Genomic DNA, 24,807 nt, shown 5'->3' with positions numbered 1-24,807 from the left:
ACTGTGCAAAAGTCTAGAGAACCTGGGGAATTAATCCCAGTTACAGTAGAGAACATAAGAAACATTATAGTTTACCTATTCTCATAGAGGAATATCTTGTTGGGATGTGGCAAACCCCCTTTACTTTTTCTTTTGTGGTGCTATTGTGGTTAGGTTGGGTTGCTGTGGTTTAAAATGTTATTGTTCTCGGAGTGTTCTCTAAAAAATATTAAGGGTGCACAAGCACAGTTTACAGTTATCTCACAGTGCAGAAGAATTCATACTATCTGCTTTTATTCTACACCGGATATTATTCAGCAGGATTAGTTTACAACACAGTCCACACAAATCCCATACCTGTTACAGTAGTCAACAACTGACTCTCTTGTTGTGAATAAGGCATCATCCCCTTTCTTCGCTTTTGCCCATTTTGAATCCATAAGGCATTCCACGGCTTTTGAGGCTGAAAATACAAGAGTCACAATATAAAAACACTTCAAAATATAGTGATCTTGCTACATATGCAAAAAAGCATTTTGTTGCTGGAGAACTAAATGTTTGCAAGAGTGGATGAGGAATTTCTAGGACCCAAGAAAGCAAGCAAGACAGGAGCAGAGTCAGAAAATGACTACTAAGTAGTCAAAACTTTCATCTGTGGGCATCAGGCCTAAAGAGACTCGGAATCCAGCTCAACAGAGACTCCATGTCTCTGGAATGAACCAGTAATAAGCTCTTAGTGGAAACCTTGTACACACCTAGAGTAAAGTCAAAGTTGCTAAGGTAAGGACCCTCATGTGGTTATATTTTCTATCTGTGAAAGGATGGCGGAATTTAGAAAAGTGTTCTTCGGCCAGATGCGTACGACTCCTTCTGAGATTTAGCAGGTATCTTCTTAGTAAATGTAGTGTGCATATGAACATTCTAAGCTCCTTAAAGCTCGAAAGACATTTTTCAGAACCTCATAGCCCTTTTAGTTTTTCTGCGCAGTTTAACCACACACAAATATAGGTGAGCAAATCCTATTTCATCTCCTTAGATAACGGTGGCAAGAAGGAGAGATTGTTATTAAAGAATAGCCAGAAATGGTGTGAGGATAAACATTTGAACTGGCACACAAATAACGAACACCAACTTTAATGGTGGAGGAGAAGCAATGTCTACAAGGAGGCAAGAATGACCACACCTTGTTTTTCAGAGGACTGTGCCGGTCGCAGCTGAGCCGCTTCTTATCCAGCTCCCAAAGTTTAGTGCAGGTAAAAGTGTGTTTGCATCAGTGATGGAGAATGAGGGGGAATGTGTTGTGTTAGGTAGGGAAGGGGGTGGCAGGGGATAAAAGGGCAGTTCGGGGGGAATCCCACGATTTACTAGAAATCGCGGGAGAGGGTCATGGTACAATAGGTGATATTTCGGCATTTTGGAGGCCACATAAAATAGGTCTAAATAAATCAGTCTTTTTTGTGTTCGGCCTTCAGAATGCAGAAATATCACATACAACCCTAATAACATCTGCATCAGTCAATAACTCAAACGCCACCTTTCTTGGCATTTCAACATTGTAGGCACCACTGCTCCCAAACTCACGAAAGAGATTTCGACACTCTTCACATGAAACAGCATGTGACAAAACCCATCCATCAAAAGGCCCCATGCTTGGCCTCATACATGAAATGGCCCACCTCTATTAAGCTTGATCGGTTGGATCACAATTTCATCCAAATCTACCTGCACTGTGTGAGAAAACTGAGGGTATTCTCACTCCTACTCCTCAGGGATCCTCTGCGCAGGTGGCCAGGGAAAGGCCTTCGCTATTGGATCCTGACCCTGGGGGTGGAGAAGTGAGGATCACCTGGGTGGGAGGTCCTTGAGGACTGGGAGTGGGGTATCCTCGGGCGAGACATAGTAACCCCCTTTAACTATTGACAAATAACCTAACCCGGCCCCAACCTTCATGGGCTAGTATGAGCCAGTTCACCTCAATTTTCCACATGTAACACTTGACAGCATAGGGACGAAGAAGAGACCACTAGGAGCAGTGAAGATTACTCCTTTTCACCACTTTGGTACTGGGACGAGGAAGATGCCTACTAAGAGTTGTGAGGGTCAGGCATGTCCCTTTGATAGTGGTCAGTCAGGGCTAATTGGATGTTCACACCTGCAGGTGTATAAATGGAGGTCAGACAGGGAGGAGGAGCAGGAGCATGACACAGGGAGCAACGCATGAGGAGGCAGCCATGGTGGAATTGGATCTGCTCGAGCCAGGATGCCAGCAACGAACCCAGTGGACTTGAGGTGGGCTGATGATTACCCCAAGCCTGGGAGCCTTCCTACCCCAGAAGCAAGCAGCAGGAGATGGCGTAGAGCCAGAGCGGAGAGGACGCTGCCCTGGTGCCGACAGAGGCACCGAAGCTGCGGGCATGCTGAGAGAGGCACAAGGAAGGCGAGCTTGGCTCGCGCCAGCAAAGCACAGAAGACTGGCGAGTGTCGGGAGGGCAGAGAGGCTCTGGGGCGCTCCAACAGGACCATTAGGGAACACCGGTCCATCATATGGAAACACCTATGTATTCATTGAATACTGAGCTAAAGAGAAACTTAACTTTGAACAATTAAATGCTCATTGACTATCGAACAAAAGGGAAACTTATTAAAACCAAAAGGTGTATTTAGAATATTGAACTGAATAGAACTTTAAATGTGAACAATAAAAGTGCACATTCAACACTGAACTGAATTGAGCAAACGTTGCACAACTAAGTCAAACATCAAAGTCAAGAGTATTAAATGCGGAAAGGAGTCAAACAGTGAACTTTTATGAGTGAATGCAGTGCGGCAAGGCCACAGCTTGGCAGCAGGTGAAGGATACATGGTGGCAGGGCCACAAGGCCAATAGGCAGAAGCCAGATAAGTGTAAAAATACCCATAAGGCCAAGAGGCCATTAAAATGAACTAAGTGAAGGTGACTTGGTGCACAGGAGCAAGTGCCAAGGAGCCTGTGTGTGCGCTAAGGAGTCCCGGGCCCTGGTTGCGTGACCTGTAATGGGTAGACTGTGTGGTCTAACAACTGTGCGTAGACCAGAGAGCCCTTAATGGTGAAAAATAAGGACGCCGAGCAACAACCTAATAAAACAACTGCAGATGAGCTGGCGATGCAATCCAAAAGGAGGGCCAGGTTGACCAGAGTTTTTATTAAGACTTTTTGTAAAAGACTAAAACAAATATAAGTGACTAAGTTGATGCCTTGGGGACGGGAACCCTGAGACTTAGAGGCACCAACCTTGCGGTCATGAGACCCCTTTTGCTTTTGGATTGTGCTGCTTGAAACTTGGGGAACCCCAAGGTTGTGTTTGGAACTGTGTGCCATTAGAACTGGAGAAAAGTCATTGAGACTTGTTCATGGAACTTTCTTATGCTTGGTGAAGCAGGGGAGCTAAAATAAAGCTTTGAGCTGGAAGAAGCTCAGAACTTTGAGTGGAACGATATTTCTTTGAACTTTGACATTACAAATTTGTTAGCTTTAGTTGTGAGGGCAAGAATAGGCTTTGGACACAGACAGATATTTAAGTTAAATTTTTTTTACTCAGACTTTCCTTAGTTACATTCAGGTAGAGAAATCCCACCTTAGCATAGGGCAAGTTAGGCGTTCAACCATCCTGACATTTAAGTTAATAAAAATATTTTGTTTGAACTTTAAGTCTGTTGTCTGTGTCATACTTCATGATGCCTTCACAACTGCCAAATTCCTAGCAACCAAGAGAAACAGCCACCTATCTTTATCAACTGACGTTCCTTCCAGTAAGTCCACCCAAAATCAATGCAGGGTGGTGTGAAGAGTCAGGAATGAAAATCACACACAAGTTAGCTATGTTAAACACTTTTATTGAAAACACAAGGGTTGGGTAAAGGCCTCTCTGACCCTGCTCTAAGAGGAATTTCCCTATCTAAATCCAAAAACGAAGGATCTGTCTGTGTCAGGATGTCAAAATCAAAACTGTCATTGTGTCCAAAGGTTCTATTCTGACCCTCACACTATAAACTAAATGATAAGGTAAAAAGGGGAAAGGTCTTAAACCTTAGGTGATTGCACACAGTTTATAAAGAAAAAGAACAAGTTACTTTCTTACCTGGTAACGTTCTTTCGATGGGATGGTCCGACGACGTATTCCATATCTATGACATGTAATCACCACAGCTGTGCTGCTTCGGAAACTTTTTCGGCGTCTGCGTCCTGCGTCGATGACGTCGATGCGCCGTCGTCGAGGACCTCCTCCGACGTCCGACGTCATCCGATGTGATAAGTAGGACGCACGACGCCCATAGCCTCAGTTGTAGTTTTTTCCCCCAGAACGTGTGACATAAGTCAACTGCCAGTCAGACACAAAGCCTTGCGGAACGTAAGCTGCAATCGCAAAAGAAATTCTGCAGCGGGGAAGGCCGGGCGGGAGCGATATGGAATACGTCGTCGGACCATCCCATCGAAAGAACGTTACCAGGTAAGAAAGTAACTTGTTCTTCGAGGGGATTGGGTCCTCCGACGTATTCCATATCTATGACAGACTCCCAAAGCAGTACCAAAGCAAGGAGGAGGGAAAGAATTTAGAATCAAAATGTAGAATAGCCAATCAAATAGCAGAGCAAAGGACCGCCTTGCCAAAGGCCAGATCCTGTGCTCGGATGGAATCAAGGGAATAGTGACGTACAAATGTATGTACTGAAGCCCAGGTGGCTGCATCACAGATGTTGCGAATAGGAACACCCCTCTGCAGGGCAGTAGACGCAGCCATACCCCTGGTAGAATGGGCCCGCAAGCCAGCCGGTGGGTCCTTACCCGCCAAACAGTAGCACTCCGAGATGGCCAAAATAATCCAGCGAGACAAAGTCTGTTTCGTCACAGCTTGCCCCAAACGCTTTCCAGCGTAACCAATAAAGAGTTGATCATCCACTCTGACCCGGGACATGCGTGAAACATAAAAGCTTAAAGCTCTCCTAGGATCAAGCCTATGGAGCCTCTCCTCTTCCTTACCAGGATGCGGAGGAGGATAGAATGCCGGAAGAACAACCTTCTGGGCCAAATGAAATTCCGTCACTACCTTCGGAAGAAAAGAAGGACGAACTCTAAGGACAACCCTGTCCTTGTGAAATACAGTGAAGGGAGGCTTAACTGAAAGTGCCTGTAACTCACTCACTCTGCGAGCGGAAGTAACCGCAACTAAAAACACAGTTTTCAGAGTTAACAGCCTCAAAGGGCAAGAATGTAAAGGCTCAAACGGAGCACCCATAAGAAACTTAAGAACCAAGTTTAAATCCCAACCGGGCACCAGGAAAGGTGACGGAGGGAACACATTAGTGAGCCCTTTCAGGAACTGTGAAATCAAAGGGATTTTAAAGTAAGAACACTCTTCAGACGAGCGCTTAAAGATGGACAGCGCCGCCAGGTAACCCTTAACGGTACCCACTTGCAAGCCCCTGTGGGCCAAAGAAAGTAAAAAGGACAGAACCATGGGGATGTCACATGCAAAAGGATCCACATTCTGAACTCTGCACCAGTCGCAGAACTCACGCCAACGGCAACGGTACAGAGACTTTGTTGCCGGCCTTCGGGCCGAAAGCAACACCTCCATCACATCCTCAGGGAGGTCCCAATCCTTATACCTCAACCGTTCAGAAGCCAAGCGTGAAGGTTGAGGGATCTGACCTCTGGATGGAGAACCTGACCCCCCTCCCGTGAGAGCAGATCGTCTCGGTAGGGAAGACGACGTGGAGGGCAGATGGATAAGTCGAGAAGGTCCGGGTACCACGTCCTCCGAGCCCATGCCGGGGCAATGAGGATCATCCGGGAATCGAACTTCCGTAACCTCCGCAGCACTTGCGGGATGACGGGGACTGGAGGAAACGCGTACAGCAGCGGGAATGACCACTCCACCACAAACGCGTCTCCTAAGGCTCCTTCTGGAGGAAATTCCCGCGAGCAAAACCTTTCGCACTTCCGGTTGACACTGGAGGCGAAGAGATCCACTTGAGGGGTCCCCCAAAGGGCGAAGATCTCCAGGAGAATCTCCTGAGCCAACTCCCACTCGTGAGAGATTGCGCTCTGCCTGCTCAGAGCGTCCGCCGTCACGTTTTCGGCACCGGCCAGATGAACTGCCGAGATCGAAACTTCCTGCTGGATGGCCCAGAACTCGAGCTGCATCGCCTCTCTGCACAGAGGAAGTGACCCTGCCCCCCCCTTTTTGTTGAGGTAGTGCATGGCCACTGTGTTGTCCGTCAGGATCAGGACATTCTTCCCTCGCACAGACGGCAGAAAAGCCTTCAGGGCTAGCCTGACGGCCCTCAGCTCCAGCAGATTGATATGGAGTCTGGACTCCGACGGAGACCAATGACCGCTGACTGTCAGCCCGTTGGCATGAGCTCCCCATCCCGTGAGGGATGCATCCGTCACGATCGTCACCTCCGGCCAGGGAAGCCAAAATGGGGCCCCCTTCATCAAGTTGCCTTCGACGGCCCACCACGGAAGGTCCCGGGCGACCGAGGACGGCACCTGAATCGAGTCCGACATCCTGCCGGAGGACTGCGACCATTGCGTCTTGAGTGCCCACTGCAAAGATCTCATCCGCAGGCGAGCCTCTGGCACCAGAAGAATGCAGGATGCCATGAGGCCGAGCAACCTCAAGAACTCGAACGCTGGGAGCGTCTGGGCATGCTGAAACTTGTGCACCATCTGCTGAATGTGAAGAGCCCTCACCTGGGGAGGAAAACACTGCCCCAGGGAAGTGTCGAGCACTGCTCCGATGTACTGGAGCCGCTGTGTTGGTGTCAAATGGGACTTCTTTAAATTGAGGGAGAAGCCCAGCCTGTGAAGGGAGCGACAGGTGATCGATAGATGATCCAGGACTTGCTCGGGAGAGCTCCCCCTGATCAACCAATCGTCCAGGTAGGGGTAGACGTGAATCCCCCCTTGCCGGAGATGCGCTGCCACCACCACCATGAGCTTGGTGAAAACCCTCGGGGCGGAGGTCAATCCGAACGGCAGGACCCGAAACTGAAAGTGCGAGTCGCCAACCGCGAACCTCAGGTACTTCTTGTGCTTGGGATGGATCGGCACATGGAAGTAAGCATCCTTGAGGTCGAGTGACACCAACCAGTCCTGAAGCTGAAGGGCCTGGAGGACTTGAGAGAGAGTAACCATCTTGAACTTGTCCTTCCTGAGGAGTTTGTTCAAACCGCGCAAGTCCATGATGGGTCTCAATCCCCCGTCTTTCTTCGAAACCAAAAAATAAGGGGAATACCATCCCTTGTTCCTCTCCGCTACAGGCACCAGTTCTATGGCGCCTTTCTCCAGCAGGGCTTGAATTTCCTGCGCAAGGAGCGGATCCGGACTCTGCAAAGAGAGGTTCCCCGGTGGATTGTCGCGAGGCCTGTGCCGAAAAGGAAGACAGTAGCCGTGTGTTATGATCTCCAGAACCCACACATTTGAAGTAATGGCTTGCCACTCTACAAGATGCTGCGCCAGCCTTCCCCCAACCGGCGAACCATGGGACATGGCCTCACGACTGAGTGGGAGCGGCTGCGGCGTTACCTGAGGGCAAAGAGGCAACTGCCCGAGCGGCCTTGGCACCACGGATACCCTGTCGTCCACCTCTGGTACCCCTGCGTTGGCCTCTTTGACTGCCAGCTCCTCTCGATTTACTGAAGGATGAGTAATAGCGAAAGGAACCACCCCTCCACTGCTGTCCCCTAGGACGAAAAGGCGGAGGTTGGCGAACTGCAGCGCCCAACGACTTCGCTGCAGCTTTTGAGGTCTGCAACCTCTCAAGGCTCTCGTCAGCCTTGCTGCCAAAAAGGTGTTCACCATCAAAGGGCATGTTGAGGAGCCGGGACTGCACATCAGGAGCAAACCCCGACTTCCGCAACCACGCAAACCTGCGTATCACGGTGCTCGCCGCCATGGACCTACTGACGCATTCAGCCAAGTCCAGACCCGACTGAACGGACTCACACATGGCATCCTTACCATCCTGGACCATAGCAAGGAAACCATCCCGTTCATCCCCTGCGGGAATATGTTCAGCCGCTAACGCAACACAGTTCCACAGAGTGTGCGTGAAACGTGACAAGGCACAAATGGAGTTGGCCGCCTGAAGCGCCATACCACCAGAAGAAAACACTTTCTTCGCCCAGCCATCAAAACGTTTGTCGTCCCTATCAGGAGGGATGGTAGGGTACGACGCCTGCTTTGCCGGGGCCGTGGCCGCCTGCACCACCAAACTTTCCGGAGTGGGGTGCCTGGTCAAGTAGCAGGGGTCGCTACTGGCTGGACGGTATTTACGCGACAAGGATCTGCCCACCGCCGGGAGACTCTCCGGAGCAGTCCAAGCCGCCGCCACCCTTCTCTGTAAAGCCATATGGAACGGCAGTACCGGGTCAGTTGGGGGACCAACATCAAGGATGTCCGTCAGATCATCCTGCACAAACTCCCCTGGGGGAGCAGACCATCCCAGATACTCAGACACCCTAGCCATAAGGCGCCGGTACGAGGAATCGGCATGGGAGCCAGGCTCAGGCCTACAAAATTCCAAATCTGGAGAGGTGTCCAGTCCACTGGCATCATGCAGTGACTGCCTCAAATCGTCAAACTGACTATGGCCCGAGACAATTTCATCTGGCACCGGACTAGGAACCAGGCCATCAGAATCCTCATCCGCCTCCGAAATATATTCCAGGTGGCGAAAAGGCACCCGAGAGTGCTTGCTCTTAACCAGAGCCTTCCTAGGGGGTACACCCGTGACACGGGGCACCTCCGACACGAAAGGCGTCGATGGCGTCGAGCGAATCGGCGCCGACGCCGAGAAAACCGGCAACGGCGCCGAGAGGATCGGCGTCGAGGAAATCGGCGTCGACGTCAGATGCAGCGCCTCCAGTATCGGTGGCGTCGACACAGCCCTCGAAGCCGGAGCCCCGAGCGTGTCCCTCGACGACCTGATCGTCGACGGCCTCGACGACGTCCTCGAAGCCGGAGCCTCGAGAAAGCCTGTCGACGCCCTCGACGCCTCAGACGTCGATGTCTTCCTCGAAGACTGCACAGGAGCACACGGTCTCGAACGCGTCGAGGACCGGGACCTGGAACGGGTACGGTGAGAACAAGCCTCCTTGTCCGAACGGGACCGCTCCCGTGACTCGTGCCGACCACTCTTGCGAGCGGCGTCTCTCGACCTCACACGGCCGACCCCACTCGGGGGCGCGGACGGCTGAGTACCCTGCGACTCAAGAATCGCCAACATCTTCTTCCCGAAGGAAGCCCATTCCTCCGGCGTCGCACGGCTGGTGGGGTAACCGACGTGCCGTGCAGAATCCTCGGAAGAGGACCTGGAAGGCGACCGGTGACGGCGCTTCCGAGAATGCCTCGAAGAGGCTGAGGAGTGGCGAGACCCACTCCTAGAAGAAGACCGACGAGACTTCCGACGATGACGCGGAGAGTCACCCCTCGAATCATCCGTCGAAAGCCCCGCCGACTTCGACTTCCGGGGCTTGGACACCCGACCTACCGACAACTTCTTCTTACGTTCGCGTAAGGCTTTGGACGTGAGCGACTGGCAGTCGATACAGTCATCCGTGTCGTGGGCCTCCCCGAGGCACCAGAGGCAGGCGTCGTGCGAGTCAGTCACCGACATCTTGGACCCACACTCCCCGCACTTCTTAAAGCCCGGACGCGGGGTTGAAGACGAAGTGGAAGACATCGCCGAAGGAAATTCACAAACGAACAGGTTCGAAGAACCAGAAAGAACAGAACTCCAAAGAGTCGAGGCTTAGAACCGAGAAACACGAAGCAACACGTTCGCGGAAAAAACGGAACTGAGGCTATGGGCGTCGTGCGTCCTACTTATCACATCGGATGACGTCGGACGTCGGAGGAGGTCCTCGACGACGGCGCATCGACGTCATCGACGCAGGACGCAGACGCCGAAAAAGTTTCCGAAGCAGCACAGCTGTGGTGATTACATGTCATAGATATGGAATACGTCGGAGGACCCAATCCCCTCGAAATATGCTTTTGTGATTCTGTTTGGTTCTTCTTTTGATTTACTGTACTATAGAGAGCAAAGCCCCAGTGATGGAGTATACACACTCCGAAATGCATTGGCAATAAACCTCTCACAAGCCTAGCTTTGTTGGCTTTTATTCCATTTTTCATAATAATTCTATCAAGTTTTTTCACAACATTACTTTACACTGAAGCAAATTCTGAACATGGCACACTAAGAACAAGAAAGACTCTTTGAATATTCAATATTAGAGAATAGAAGTATTTTTCAGAGTAACATCGTATGAGGAATTTTATGAGAGCCACTTTTTAACCAAGTGTTTTTTCAACCCGGTTTCTTTTTGCTAGGTGGTTTTTCAGAACCAATACTGGTGTAGGGTTCTGAGAAACCAACCTTAGTTGACCCACAAACGTTTACCATAAGCATCTACACCCAAACTTTCAATTGGTAATGAGGCGGCTGTGCTGTACGGCTTAGATTAAGGGTACTGCGGCTTGATCCCAAATACAGATAACATACTCAAGAGTTTTTCAAGCAATGTATTATCCACACACAAGTACACAAACAAGTATAAAAATAAACTTATTTAACACCACAGAGGCATTACATCAAAACACTAAAAGTAATGCAATATATATAACATACATTACTCACCGTAATTGTATTTTTGATGCGTTTATCTGCTTGGATTCACATGCGCATAGGCTGACAACAGTGGCAGTTGCAGAGTATTACATGACTTGTTTTTGAAAGGGACGTTGTTTGGGCGTGTTTGTAATACTATCCCGAGTGTGACTTGTACTGTACCCATGGTCCTTCATGCGTCGAGGTGCTTCTGATTGTTTTGTTTCTGACATGAGGGGGCATGAAGTGTTTGCCTGAGTACAAGAAGGATAAAGCAGAAAGGTAAAGACAGAAAAACATCTAGGCACCTTCAACTCCAGTAGGGGATGAAGGGAGGGCGCATGTGAATCTAAGCAGATACAAGCATCAGAAATATGATTACAATGAGTAACGGATGCCTTCTGAGGTTTCTCGATCTGCTTAGATCACATTCTATGCATAGATTAGCGAGCAGTACCTGGAAAAGGAGCTGGGTTGTGAAAAGGTACAGCGGCAAATAGATGTTCTAATACTGCTTGTCCCACCTGTGAATTTGCTTTAGAGTGTGCGTCTAGATAGTATTGCTGAGTAAAGGTATGAATGGAACGCCAAGTAGCAGCCTTGCAAATTGCATCTAAAGGAACATTTGCAATAAATGCCGAAGTAGCTCCTGCGCCTCGTGCAGAGTGAGCTCTTTTTTGACAGTGAGTAGCAAAGTTGGATGCAGTTGACTATCCATTTGGAGATTGCATTTTTAGAAATGTTATCTCCTTCCCTGCCAACTGCTATGGAAACAAAAAGTTGATCTGTTTTCCTTAGTGGTTTAGTTTTGTTTATGTAGTACAAGACCACACTTACTTTTCTGCTGAATTTGAAGGAGTTTGGAAAAAAGTAGGAAGTTCAATAGAATGGTTAACATGGAATTTTTAAATGAATTTTGGTGAAAACCTAGGATGTGTTCCAAGAACCACCTAGTCTTTGTGGATAATGAAAGGGTCTTGACCTGAAAGTGCTTGCAGTTCACTGACTCGTCCGATGGAAGTGATAGCCACTAGAAAAGCAGTCTTGTAAGTTACATGCTTCAGACTGCGCCTTGTGGGTTCAAAGGGGAGACCCATACATTTTGTGAGAACAACAAACAGGCCCCAAACTGGTGGAGGATATCAAATGGGAGGGTCTGTGAATGCTTTGATAACTAGTACTTTCCACCATCATATTTTGTTTGGAGACGTAGTGTAAGCAGACAGAGCTGCTAAGTGTACTGTAATTGAATTAAAGGCCAGACCTGTGTCTAGTCGGTAAAGCATATAGTAAAGTATGTGCGGTAGAGAAGACTCAACTGGATTTATGTTGTGTGGCCTGCACTAAATGACAAACCTTTCCCACTTGTTAAAATATGTTTCTTTAAGTATATCCATATACACACATTTTGGAAAATGTAAAAGCTCAAATTATTCTTGACTTCAGAAGCCAAGCTTCCAAGTTCATAGTCTGAGGGTATGGATGGAATGTCGTCCCCTTGTGTTGGGACAGCATGTTGAATGGGCACGGAAGCTTGATCGGTTTACACATTGCTACTTTGAGTAGGTGTGGAAACCATGGTTGTCGCACCCAAATTGGAGCTATCAGGATTAACGTGACCTGTTCCTGGTGCATCTTCTGCACTATTTTGTTCAAGAGTGGTGTTGGTAGAAAAGCACAAGAACATTTCCCCGACCATCTCATCCACAGGAAGTTCCCCTTGGATCCTGGTTGGGGAAACCTGGATGCAAAGTCTGGGCATTGTGTGTTTTGCTTTGTTGCGAACAAGTCTAGAGGTGGCTGTCCCCATAGTGTGAAGCTATAATCTCAAATATCTTTGTGAATTTGCCACTTGTGTTCTGCAGGGAGTTGTAGACTTCTGCTTAGTGTTCTGGAACGTGTTGGAACACTAGGAACATGTTTCATTTGAGTGACCACTTCCAAATCCGTTGGGGCAGACTTAAGAGTGTGTCCTGCCCGTTTTGTTTAGATAAAACATGGCAATGGTACTGTCTGTGAGGGGTATGCAATGATTATACTGAAAAAGAAAAAACAAATGAAAAAAATACTGAAACATTCATGAAAAATAAATGTATGGGGTTGGGGGTAAGGGGTTATGTGTGGGGGGTGGTTCGGGTAGGGTTGGAAGCGTGGGGAAACGAGATGTTTGGGCCACCGCGCCTCCACATTTAAATTTTAAAATGAGATTTATTTTCCGTATAATTTCACTTGTTTTTTCTATTGGTTGTAATCACATGTAACCTCTGTGAGCTTAGAACTGTTTGCCCCATTAGGTGTTGTTGAAAAGCTTGCAGGGCTTTGAGGACTGCTAGCAATTCTAGTAGGTTTATGCGTTTCTTGCGGTCGTTTGTGTCCACACGCCGTGTGCAGTATGATGAAGGAAATGTTGTGAGTGGCTTGTACTGGTGGGTTGCGAAAAATTTCCCTTTTAACATGTTGTATTTTGTCCACCAGCATAGAGCTTGTACTAAGGTTAGCAAAATAACCACTAGATCGTCCCACTGACCGACTGCCAGAGACCATTGTTTCACTAGCCACTCTTGCATCGGCGCAAGATAAATGCATGAAGGCATCATCCCAATCAGGCGGATTGCCTTGCACATAGTTATCTGACAACCGGCTATGTATTTTTGTACTCTCTCGTTTGAGGGGGAAAACCAATTCCGATAGCTCCCAGGAATGGTTTTACTTGACTGGGGACGAGACGTGACTTTTTCTCGTTAATGGAGAATCCCAATTCGAACAAGAGATTGATTGTTCTTTAAGTTTTGTGTTTGCAAATTTGTGGTGTTTCCCCTGTAATGAGCCAGTCGCTGAGATAATGGGAGACCGGGATTAATCCTCTGCAAGGTGCGCTGCTACTACAGCTAGTACCTTTGTGAACACCCTTGGCGCTGATGAAATGCCAAAGGGGAGGGCTTTGAATTGATAGCGATTGTTTGCAATCTTAAAGCACAGATATTTTCCTGGGCGCTGGCAACACTGAAATGTGAAAGTATGCATCTTTCATATCCAAAGTTGTCATGAAATCACCCTGTTTTAGCAAAGGTATCACCTCCTGCAGCTTTGTCATGTGAAACTTTTGAGGCTTGACATATGTGTTTGCTGGACGGAGCTCTAGTCCCTCCAGAGTCCTCCGCTCGTCCTCCAACTCTCTGTGGGTGAGCCGCTTTCACAAACAGATTTGGGGTTAGATCTTTACCCTCTGAAGGTGCTTCCCTCTGGCACAGCCTCCATCCCTCTCTCGGTCTTGAGCCGCAGCACCTTACGTTCTGGAAACTCCTCAAGATCTTCCTCTTCTCTTCCTCCTTCTCTCGCCCTCTACCCCGCTAACCTCTGTTCTTTTTCCCCACACTCCTTCCTCGTTCTCCTCCCTAACTCTGCTCAGTTTTTGCTGACTGGTTGCCTGGTTCACCTCCAGAGCTTTACAGGTCCCATGCCCCCACAAGGGCATGAAGAATGTCCCCCACTCCATCGAGGGACAGAGTCTGCAGCATCTTCAGCTACTAGAAGCAGACATTGAGACATCATAAAGATGGCCGCCGGTTTTTCTCCCTTTCCGAGCTGCCTGCATTGCCTGGAGTGGCACACAACAAGATCTTGCAGCCTGATTGGCTGTTGCCCCCAGCAAATACTGAGGCCTGGTTGTGCCGCAAGGAGAAGCCGAGCCCAGCATTAAATGCCCGTGTTTAAGGCCCCCCCGTCTTTTCCCCATTTCATCTGGGCATGAAGGATGTCCCCGACTCCATCAAGGGACAGAGTCTGCAGCATCTTCAGCTACTAGAAGCAGACCTTGAGACATCATAAAGATGCCTGCTGCTTTTATCACCCTTTCCGAGCTGCCTGCATTGCCTGGAGTGGCACACAACAAGATCTTGCAGCCTGATTGGCTGTTGCACCCAGCAAATACTGAGGCCTGGCTGCGCCGTAAGGCGCAGCCGGACCCGGCATTAGCCGGTCAAGTGGCACAGCGAGTAGAGCATTCGTTTTGACATCCGTGCAGAGCCTGCTAACGCAGGTTCGAATTCCAGCAGGGCCAAACTCAGACTTTCATCCTTCCGAGGTCGATAAATGAGCATCACACACCGTGGGTTATAATAAGCAGCGCTAAGATACCTGAGGGTTCGTAGCGCTATATAAGTGCCAAATCAATATTAATTAAAGGCCCATTTTTAAGGCCCCCTGTCTTTTCTCTGTCATTGCCCAGGAATTGCCAACACTTGCCCTATGTGTAATCGTCTGCCTTCCGCTACCCGTGTGGACTCTGGGGCGCCCCTCCTGTCTCCTCAGGTAAGTGGTGCGCACTATCTGGTTCCGTTCTCACTTTCGTCAACACACTCTGGTACAGCTTGCTTGCTGTCCACATTACTCTCTTGCGAGAACTTTCACACTTTACCCCTTACGCTCCCTCTTGAGGGAAACTCACACTTTGCCTGCCTTGCTATGCGCCTCTGCAGCTGCCTGCTACCTTGCCTGCTTTCCTGCTCCCGTTTGGAACACCACTGAAGCACAAAGTTCACCCGCTCTACAAGCCACGCCGACATGTAACTCACATCGCTGGCATTGAGATTGCTGTTTTACTATAGTTCATCTGATGTGGCTGGCCTCTCAATACCTAATGTAATCACATTGCCGTTGCTGATGGGTCCAGGTCCACCGGTCTCTCACTTCCACATTGGGTTAACTGGCGTGTACTACCCCATCAACTACCTTTGCATCCCCAGTCAAGAGTTCTATTCAATACAAATGTTGCAACTATGACTCTGTAAAAACAGCCGCTTGTATCATTGCTTCGCCCTGCATGCCTACTGTATTATGAGCATGCCATATTTGCTTCTGTAGTAATCAAAACCACTTGTTTTACTTGGCTATATTGTAATCTAATAATAGCACACCACTGCTGCTTAGATATAGCCTCCACCGAGATAGCTTGCACTGAGGGACTGTCTCTGTATCGCTACAGCCCCCCATCCCAGCACTTGTCTGCAATTTACCTTGCACTTGCCACCATCTGGACCTTATTATTTATCTTGTATTCTACTAACCCTGTACTGCACTTTCCCCTCTCCCTTTCCCCTTGTACTTTTCACTTCCCCTCTACCCATGCACTTGCGCGATCTGAATGACACCTGGCCTAGTAGGATCGTTGTCTGTCTCCCCTTTGTTCCCCCCTCCCTGCCTCGTCGCGCCTTGAAACACTTGTGTATAGGCGCGTTACAAATGCCATATCATATCACCGTCATACTACCGCCTTGACAGTCATAGCCTGTTTTTACGTGAAGACCCTGCCACGCAGCTTTTCTCCTTTAATCTTCTTGTTCGCAATCTTGCCTAATGTAGCTTTCTATTACCAGATTGCGTCCTCCCATATATGCACTTTACCACCATCAACGTTAGATCCTGCATGCATACCTGTCCCAACTCTCTGAAACAAGTGGTATGCCTCCCTAAGTATGCACTCAACACACCTACTATGTCCCTCATATGGACTCTGATGCAGCTCCCCGCAACAAGAGGCAAGCTTTCCTTAGTATATATTCTACGTACCTACTATGTCCCTCAAATGTACCTTGATGTAGTTCACCGCAACAAGAGGCGAGCTTTCCTAAGTATATATTCTATGTACCTATTATGTCCCTCATATGTATCTTGATGTAGTTCCCTGTAACTAGAGGTGAGCTTTCCTTAGTATATATTCTATGTACTTACTTTGTTCCTCATATGTACCTTGATGTAGTTCCCTGTAACAAGAGGCAAAGCTTTTCCAATTATGTATTATTTTGCACTATCCAGGCCCAATGTATGACTGATCTGTAATTATCGTAACCGGTCTGTCTACTGCACTTACTGTAACCATATTCTTAAATTAAAGTGCCTACATGCCCCTGGGATTTGTGCACTATATAAATAAAAAACCAAACCTCCTCCTTGCACCTCCGTCTGTACGCATGCATTAACTAAATGTGCTAGGACTATTAAGTACATCTGTCCTGTCCTGACCCCCGCACCTTTGTCTGTCCCCGCCCTCCCTAGCTTGGTCGAAACTTTAACAGTCATGCACTTGTGCTAGGAGAAATGCAGTCAGGCCTAGTATGCTAGTTTTCTGTTTAGATCATTCGGAAACATCAAGGCCTAAGAATGATTACTGTATTCCCTTGTTCCCTTCCTGCTTTGAAGCACTGCACCTGTGCATAAGCGCTGTATAAATAAATGACTACAATTACAGGGCGCATAGTCAAGTCTTTCTTTGGCACAAGGAAGTTATTTTAATAGATATCCTCGTTTACCTGATCTGCTGGGAGTAGTTTGATTGTGCCTTTCAGCAGCAGGGATTGAGGGATTTGCTTCTCTTGTGGCAACATCTTCAGGTGTTTTGGAGGATGGGTTTGGGGTCTTTTTTAGAAAATTGATGCAGTACCCCTGCCGCTGTGGATAAGACCCACTGATCAGATGAGATCCACTCCCATGTGCTGGTGAACTGCCAAATGCGACCTCCGACTGGAGTTGCATAGGATCCTGTATCAGGGTGTCATTGTTTGGAGATAGGGAAGCCTCTGGTGGCTGAGGCTTTACCCCTACTACTGCTTTTATATCCTCTTTGAAAGGTGGGTTGGTAACTGCTGGACTGACCCTGTGTGTTGCCCCAGGAAGATGATTTCCCTTGATTATATCCCATAGATCGTGGGTAACCTTGCCTGCGAAAGGAGCATCTGGTATTGAATACCCCAGTTGAACAAATAGTAAATGGGTTGTTTGCTATTTGGCCCAGTGATTTAAAAGTTTCATGCTACACCTTCGCACTCTTTAGTGCATAATCGACTGCCTTGCCAAATAGCTAGGTTCTATCGGCATATCTAAAAGGGTGGGTTGGGTTTCTAATTTGAAACCTGACTGCCATAGCCATGCGTGCCGTTTTATCAGGGTGCCTTCTGCTATAATGCGTCCAGCATTATCTGCTGCATCTAAATTATTATTTAGGATGCAGTTGGCAACCTGTTTTCCTTCTGAGATGGTCTTTAGAAGCAGAGATTTTAAGGGCTCAGGAACATTGTCAATGTGTTGCAGTACTGTATCGCAGACATGGCAGTTATAACTGTCAAATAGGGTGGTGTTATTGGCAATACAGGTTTGGTATGCCGCAGAGGATGCTACATTCTTGCCAAATGTATATATTTTTTTATTCTCCTTGTCCGGGGGTGTTTCTGCAGAAGCTAGTGGAGTGCCTGTTCTTTTTCTTGTGGTAGTTACCACTAAGGAGTCAGGTTGTAGTTGACCCATGATATAAAGGGGGCCAGCTGGAGCAGACTCGACAATCTTTTCGATGCATGTGTTAACCACTCTTGTTAGGGTGGGGCTTACCAGAGATGGTTGAATAGGTCTCTGTACCAACTGGAGAAGGGGAATAAACTGGGTCACATATTTCTCTTCCCCTAGAATGTCGTTCACAAAGTCTGTATCTTGTTGTGTCTCCTGTGTATCGATTTTAAAGTGCAGTTCAGCTTTAATGAGCAGTTAATTGTATTGCAGTTAGTTATCAATAGGGGAGTGAGCAACAGGCTGATCCTGGTCTTCTGGGGACAGCATTAGATAGATGTCTGGATCGTCGTTATCATAGAACTGATCCTGTTTATATTGATCGTCTTGTGAAATTTTATCACCTTGATGGGAAGAGTCCACAATGTACAGGTCATCTGAGGGGTTCTAAGTGAAAACATAGTTTTTACTGGACTGAAATAGAAAAGGATCGATTTAGAAAGCCCGCTCTGTGACCGCACAGAGCGGTAATTCAAAATCGATATGTCAGCCCCAGCCACACAAGAGTGCACGCAGGGGCTGACAGGTGCGAGAGAGAGAGAGAGAGAGAGAGAGAGAGAGAGAGAGAGAGAGAGAGAGTTTTTGGGAGCATATGTGTGCGGATTTGGTGTGTGTTGTGCTGGGAAGGGGGTGGTCGGGAGTTTAGGGGTGTGAAACCCCCTTGTTCAACATAAACAGCAGGGCGGGGGGAAGTGGGGTAGGATGTGATATTGCTGCAATTGAAAGCCAACACAAAAACGGCTGCAAAAAAAGAAATCTGTCTTTTTTGTTTTCAGTATTTTAAATGCAGCAATATCACATAGAACGCATCTGAGGTGTCTGGATTGTGAGTAGCAAAGGTTTGGTGTGTCGAAGTGCTAGGTTGTGAGCTGTCGCGTCTCTGTACCTTAGAAGGTGGTTCCCCACTTCCCTCCCCCTACCCTGTGGAGTTGCAGTACTCTGTGGGTATTGGAACTTCTGGATGCCTGTCCGTAAAATTGACAAAGCAAGACATTCTCTTCATCACCAAGAGTCTTGGGAACATGCTTATGTATTAAATGTTGCATTTTCAACAGGTCTGAGGTGTGCGTCGAAGATTTTTATTTCAATGTCTGTTCTTCAGCGTTCAAAAGAAGGGCCTTTTTTGAGCAGTGTCGGAAACTGGCCTATTCAGCACCTGTTTAGGAGTTCTGTCTTGTGGTGATCGCCAAGACAGTGGGCATTTTGATTTTTCTTTCTCCTTCGACACTGCGTGACTGTTTTCCCAGACGACGTGGCCAGTTTACGGCTTGGGCTGTCTCTTTAGTGTGTTTGTGGATGTGTGGCGTTTGTTGCCGGGTGTCGTCTCCATAACAGAGCTGCTGTGAGACACCCAGAACTTGTTGCTGGACTTCTGGACCTTTTTCTTTCAATGAGTGGAGCCTTTTTCCACTCCTTCATTCTTGTGGGCTTTGTAGTTTGGAACTCTATGCTTAGTATTCTAACTGTACTATGGAGTCACTCTGCTCCATAGCTCTTAAAGGCATCTGTGTTTTTACTACTGCAGCACATAGCTCCTTAAGGGCAGTGTTGTTGGGGACCCCTAAGGTCCTCCTTTAAGATTCTTTTTCTATATCCTCAAGTAACTACAGTTTTTTTTAGTACCCCTCCTAAAACTCTATAGCCTGAGAGATTGGCACACACCACCTTCGGTGGAGTGCCAAAGGGATACCTAGGATTCTCTCTGCTCCTTTGACTTTTAAGTAACACAGACAGTCACCTAGTTATGGCTAGTGGCATTGGATGTGTTGTATGAACTATTGTGTACTTTTTTATACCGTAGCCTACATCCATAGCCCCGGTAGTGCACAATAGGGACACCCAATACCAACATGGGGCCTCCCTTCTTTTTTCACCATTACTAGCGTGGTTGTTCTTTGTTAGCCCTTCTTCTACCATTCTGGGAGGGGGAGGTCTGTGTGTGCTTTGCCTTTGGCAGGAACCCTTGGGTATCCCCGTCTAGGCTCCACAGTGTCTAGGTAGGCAGGAAGTGGGCGAGGAGTTTTCCACCCCCCTGTACTTTGTCTGTCAATGGGTCCAGCTCCCACAGTAGGTCTGGCTGTCCTGATCGGACAGCCAAACGCTCCCTTCTGTAAAATGCTGAGAGATTACAGAGGAGCGTGTGCTGGAACTGTATAAAAGGTGAGGTTTCTGGAGTGAAAAGCAAGTCAACCACTGGAAACTGGCGACCAAAGATGCCTGCAGAACCTTTGCAACACTGTGAAGCAACCACTGCTGACCCCGTTGTTCTCTGCAACAGGGGAGCTCCGAGGACTACGACTTCTTGCCTTTGGTTGGTGGGAACAACCAGTCCCAAGACTAACTTTGAAACAAGCCATCTCCCGAAGTACTAGGAACTTCCAGAGCTGCGGAACCACTATAATGGGAGCCCATTTCAGGTGCATCATAATGGAAAGGCCAAATACGTCCAAATCTTTCCTGAACCCGTAAGGACATGCCCAGACCCCCACACCAGAGCGTGGGACTGCAGGAATTGAAAAAGATGGACCGGGCAATCCGTGTCCTTTGTTGGGGCTGCAGAAAAGGCACCAAAACCGCAGAGTGCACCAAGGAACTGCTGAGAGTCAAGCTACAGGACCTCCCTCCAGACTGCTGCTGAGGGACCCCTTCCATTGTCCTGCCTTCAGTCATCATACCAAGGAATCCGGAGATCGGGTCCAGAGCAGCAACATCACGGAGCATCCCGCACAAATATTTTCTTCTAACATAAGGTACTGTGGGGGAAAAGATAGAGTGCGCAGTAACTGATAATACGATAACATTGTCTTTTCCTTTTCTAACATTGCTACAAATGTAACCGCGAAAAAACACACAAGTGAAAGTGCCCTTTGAAGTGTAGTATCAAGTATTCCTAAGAGTTCTAGTATACCCGTGTGAAGTATTTAAAGTGATTCTGGTGTAAATATAATAAATATATACTTTTTATATAACTATAAGTGCTTCTTTGTTGTGCCTGTCTAGCTAAGATTCAGTGTACTTACCTGCATCTCACATCTTTCTCTTAAGATAAGCCTGACTGCTCTGGCACTCTACCAAGGTCCTGAGCTAGTACAGACTGATACTACGAGTTGGGGATCTACAAAGCACTGGGATTGCTTATTAAAGATTTACTAGCAGTAGGAGATTAGGAAAACTCCCCTAATCCGAGGAGCCCCGATCGTCTCTGGCGTTACTGTGTGCGCCGTAGCTGCCTTCGACGGATTCATTTGTAAAGTCGATGGACACCTCAGCATGCACGGCATGCGTGACCCAACGATTGGTACAGCGATCCTTTAAAGTTCAGGGTTTGAAAAGTTAGCAAGATTTGCAATGCTTTTCCTCGTGGTCCGGTGGAAGACCGTGATTGCACACACAGTGCGTGTCCATCCAGGGGTACAAAAGACAACATTTGAAGCAAGTGTTTTCCATATCTAGATGGAAAGGCAGCATGACGAATAACGGGAAGTGGTGTAAGGGAAATGAGCATTCTATAAAACACAGAGTAGATGTCCCCCCCCCACTCTTCATACTGTAACGGGCCGAAGCCCGGTGTAGGCCTGTATAGGTGAAGTCAATGCCGTCGAAAATGTTCTGTCTTCATTGCAGGTAATGGAGCCACCCGTGGAGCGTCGTTGAGGGTTGCTTGATAATGAGGCAAACATCAGATGTAACAGCAAATATAATATTAAACTGACTGTGCTGGCAGAAAAAAAAACAATCTGAGGGACCTCGAGGCGTAAAGGACCATGGGTATAGTAGAGATCACAATAGAGATAGTATGACAAACACACCCAGTCGACAACCCTTTTCAAGTATTGAAAACAAGTCATTTAATACTCAGTGACTACCTCTAGATGTCGGCCTATGCAGAGCATCTAACCTAAGCAGATGCACAAGGCTTCGATTCACATGCTGTGCATAGGCCGACATCTAGTGGAAGCTGCGGAGTATTACAGTTTGTTTTTCGAAACTCGAAAATCGGCGTCGACACAGGGCGTGCCAGTAATACTATCCCTAGTGTGACGTCCACTGTACCCATGATCCCTCACGCATGTAGGACACTCAGATTGTATTTTTTCTGACATGAGGTAGCATGAGAAGTAGCGCGAGTACAGATTATCCAAGCAGATAGATAGGAAGATAAGACTGCAAGCATCCATGCGCCTGCTCTCAGAGGGGAGGAAGGACGGGTCGCATGTGAATCTAAGCAGATACAAGCATCAGAAACACGATTACGGTGAGTAATGTATCCCTTCTGAGGCTTGTGGAATTTGCTTAGATCACATGCTGTGCATAATTAGCGAGCAGTGTTAGAAGGAGGAGGTGGGATGTGAGAAGGGTCATGAGCAAACAGATGTCTTAGAACCGCTTGTCCCACTTGAGTATCTGTCTTGGAATGAGTGTCAATGCAGTAGTGCTGAGTAAAAGTGTGAATAGAGCTCCAAGTAGCTGCTTTGCAAATGGTGCAAAGGGGTACATTTGCAATGAAAGCCAGAGTGGCCCCAATGCCTCTTGTAGAGTGGGCTCTTGGCGTAAAAGGCAGAGTCTTTTCAGAAAGGGAGTAACATAGTTGGATACAATTGACTATCCATTTGGAGATGGCATCTTTAGAGACGCAATCTCCTTCTCTGCCTGTAGCTACGGAGACAAACAGTTGGTCTGTTTTCCTTAGCGGTCTGGTCTTGTCTACATAGTAGAGGACCGCTCTTCGCACATCTAGAGTGTGTAGTTTCACCTCAGCAGAGCTCTTGGATTCTTGAAAGAAGGCCGGAAGCTCGATGGACTGGTTAACGTGGAATTTAGAAATAAACTTAGGTGAGAACCTAGGGTGTGTTCGTAGAACCAGTTTATACTTATGAACAGTAAAGAAAGGATCCTGCACTGACAGAGCCTGAATTTCAATGACCTTTCTTATGGATGTAATGGCTACTAAGAAGGAAGTTTTATAGGTCAGGTGTTTGAGACTGGCTTTATGCATGGGCTCAAAGGGTGGGCCCATGAGCTTAGCAAGCACCACATTAAGGTCCCAACCAGGTGGTGGGTTAGAAATTGGAGGGTGGAGTCTCTTTACCCCTTCCATGAAGGCTTTAACCACTGGTACTTTCCACCATGAAACCTTGTTGTGGGAAGTGGTGTAGGCTGACAGCACTGCCAGGTGTACCTTGATTGAGTTAAATACCAGCCCTGCATCCAGCAGGTGGAGCATGTAAGTGACAATATTGGAAGGAGTGCAATCAGCCGGGTTGATTTGCTTATTCTGGCACCAGATAACAAATGTTTTCCATTTATCAAAGTAACAGTGCCTCGTGTTAGGTTTCCTAGATTCTTTTAGGATGTCCATACATCTCTGTGTGGTAAGTTGAGATGTCCAAACTCTATGACTTCAGGAGCCATGCTGCCAAGTTTATTGAGTTGGGTTTAGGATGCACTGTTTGACCTTGGTGCTGGGACAGTAGGTTGTACCAGCACGGAAGCCTGATGGGTTCGCACACCGCTAGTCTGCGTAGGTGTGGGAACCACGGTTGCCTCGCCCACATGGGAGCAACTAGGATGAGCGTCATCGATTCCCTGTGCATCTTGTTGACCACCTTCCTCATGAGAGGGGTTGGTGGAAAAGTGTAGGCAAACATTCCTGCCCAGTTCATCCACAGGGCGTTCCCCTTGGAGTCTGGCTGGGGGGAACCTGGATGCAAATTCTGGGCATTGCCTGTTTTCGCTTGTGGCGAATAGGTCTGTAGCGGGGAAACCCCACTCAGAGAAGATGTCATCCACGACTTCTCTGATTAGGCACCATTCGTGTTCTCTTGGGAGGGGATCTCTGCTCAAAGCGCCCGCTAGCAAATTGAGATCCCCTGGAACATGTTGAGATTACAGGTAAATGTTTCGTCTGAGTGCCCATCTCCAAATTTTCTGGGCAAGCTTGGACAGATTTGGCGAACAAGTCCCTCCCCCTGCTTGTTTAGGTAAAGCATTGCTGTTGTGCTGTCCATCAGGATCTGCACTGACAGGTTCAACAGGTGGGGTTTGAACGCTTGAAGCGCTCTGAATACTGCCAGAAGCTCTAGCAGATTGATATGATTCTTGGCTACTGTGTGAGACCAGAGACCGTGAGCTGTGTGGTAGAGGTGGTGTGCTCCCCACCCTGACAGGGATGCGTCTGTACTTCTGGATCGTAGAAGGGTTTTCCCTTTGACAGGTTCTCTCTTGTCAACCAGTGAAGACTTTGAACAAGTGTTGGCGAAACGACCACTAGATCGTCCCACTGACCATTTGCCTGAGACCACTGTTTAGCCAACCATTCTTGCATGGGTCGCATGCACAGGCTCGCGTAGGGGACCAGGTAAAAACATGACGCCATCATGCCTAGCAAACGCATCGCTTTGCGCACCCTTATCTGGCGACCGGGCTTGTAAAAAGGAATTTGTAGTAGTAGATTCCGAATTCTTTCCTCTGATGGAAAGGCCAACCCCTCTTGAGTGTTTAAGACAGCCCCTAAGAACTGTTTGGAGGTGCTTGTCACCAGACTTGATTTTTTCTCGTTTATGGAGAAACCCAATTCGAAGAGGAGGTCTATCGTTCTTTGAATGTTTGACCTGCAAATTACTGAGGTCTCCCCCGTGATGAGCCAGTCGTCCAGGTAAGGTTACACCGGGATTGCCTCCCTGCGCAGGTGTTCCGCCACCACCGCCAGTACCTTGGTGAATACCCTTGGAGCCAAGGCTATACCGAAGGGCAGCACCTTGAACTGGTAGTGCTGACTGTCCACCTTGAAACACAAGAATCTTCTGTGTGCTGGGAACATGGAAATATGAAAATA

The 24,807-nt window shown here is 47.9% G+C and overlaps 1 protein-coding gene across 2 annotated transcripts in view; it reads right to left on the bottom strand.

Annotated features, from left to right (window-relative positions):
* The window catches only part of SEC62 (SEC62 homolog, preprotein translocation factor), a 670,644-nt gene that overhangs the window by 422,584 nt on the left and 223,253 nt on the right, over positions 1–24,807 (bottom strand). For both annotated transcript variants that reach the window (XM_069618540.1, XM_069618541.1), the window contains one exon: positions 337–442. In XM_069618540.1, coding sequence (XP_069474641.1) covers positions 337–442 — 106 coding nt within the window. The remainder of the gene's footprint in view (positions 1–336; positions 443–24,807) is intronic.

Source organism: Ambystoma mexicanum, chromosome 10 (genome assembly GCF_040938575.1).
Source record: "Ambystoma mexicanum isolate Mex_15411 chromosome 10, UKY_AmexF1_1, whole genome shotgun sequence".
NCBI lineage: Eukaryota > Metazoa > Chordata > Amphibia > Caudata > Ambystomatidae > Ambystoma > Ambystoma mexicanum.
This window is presented reverse-complemented; position numbering and strand designations above follow the sequence as displayed.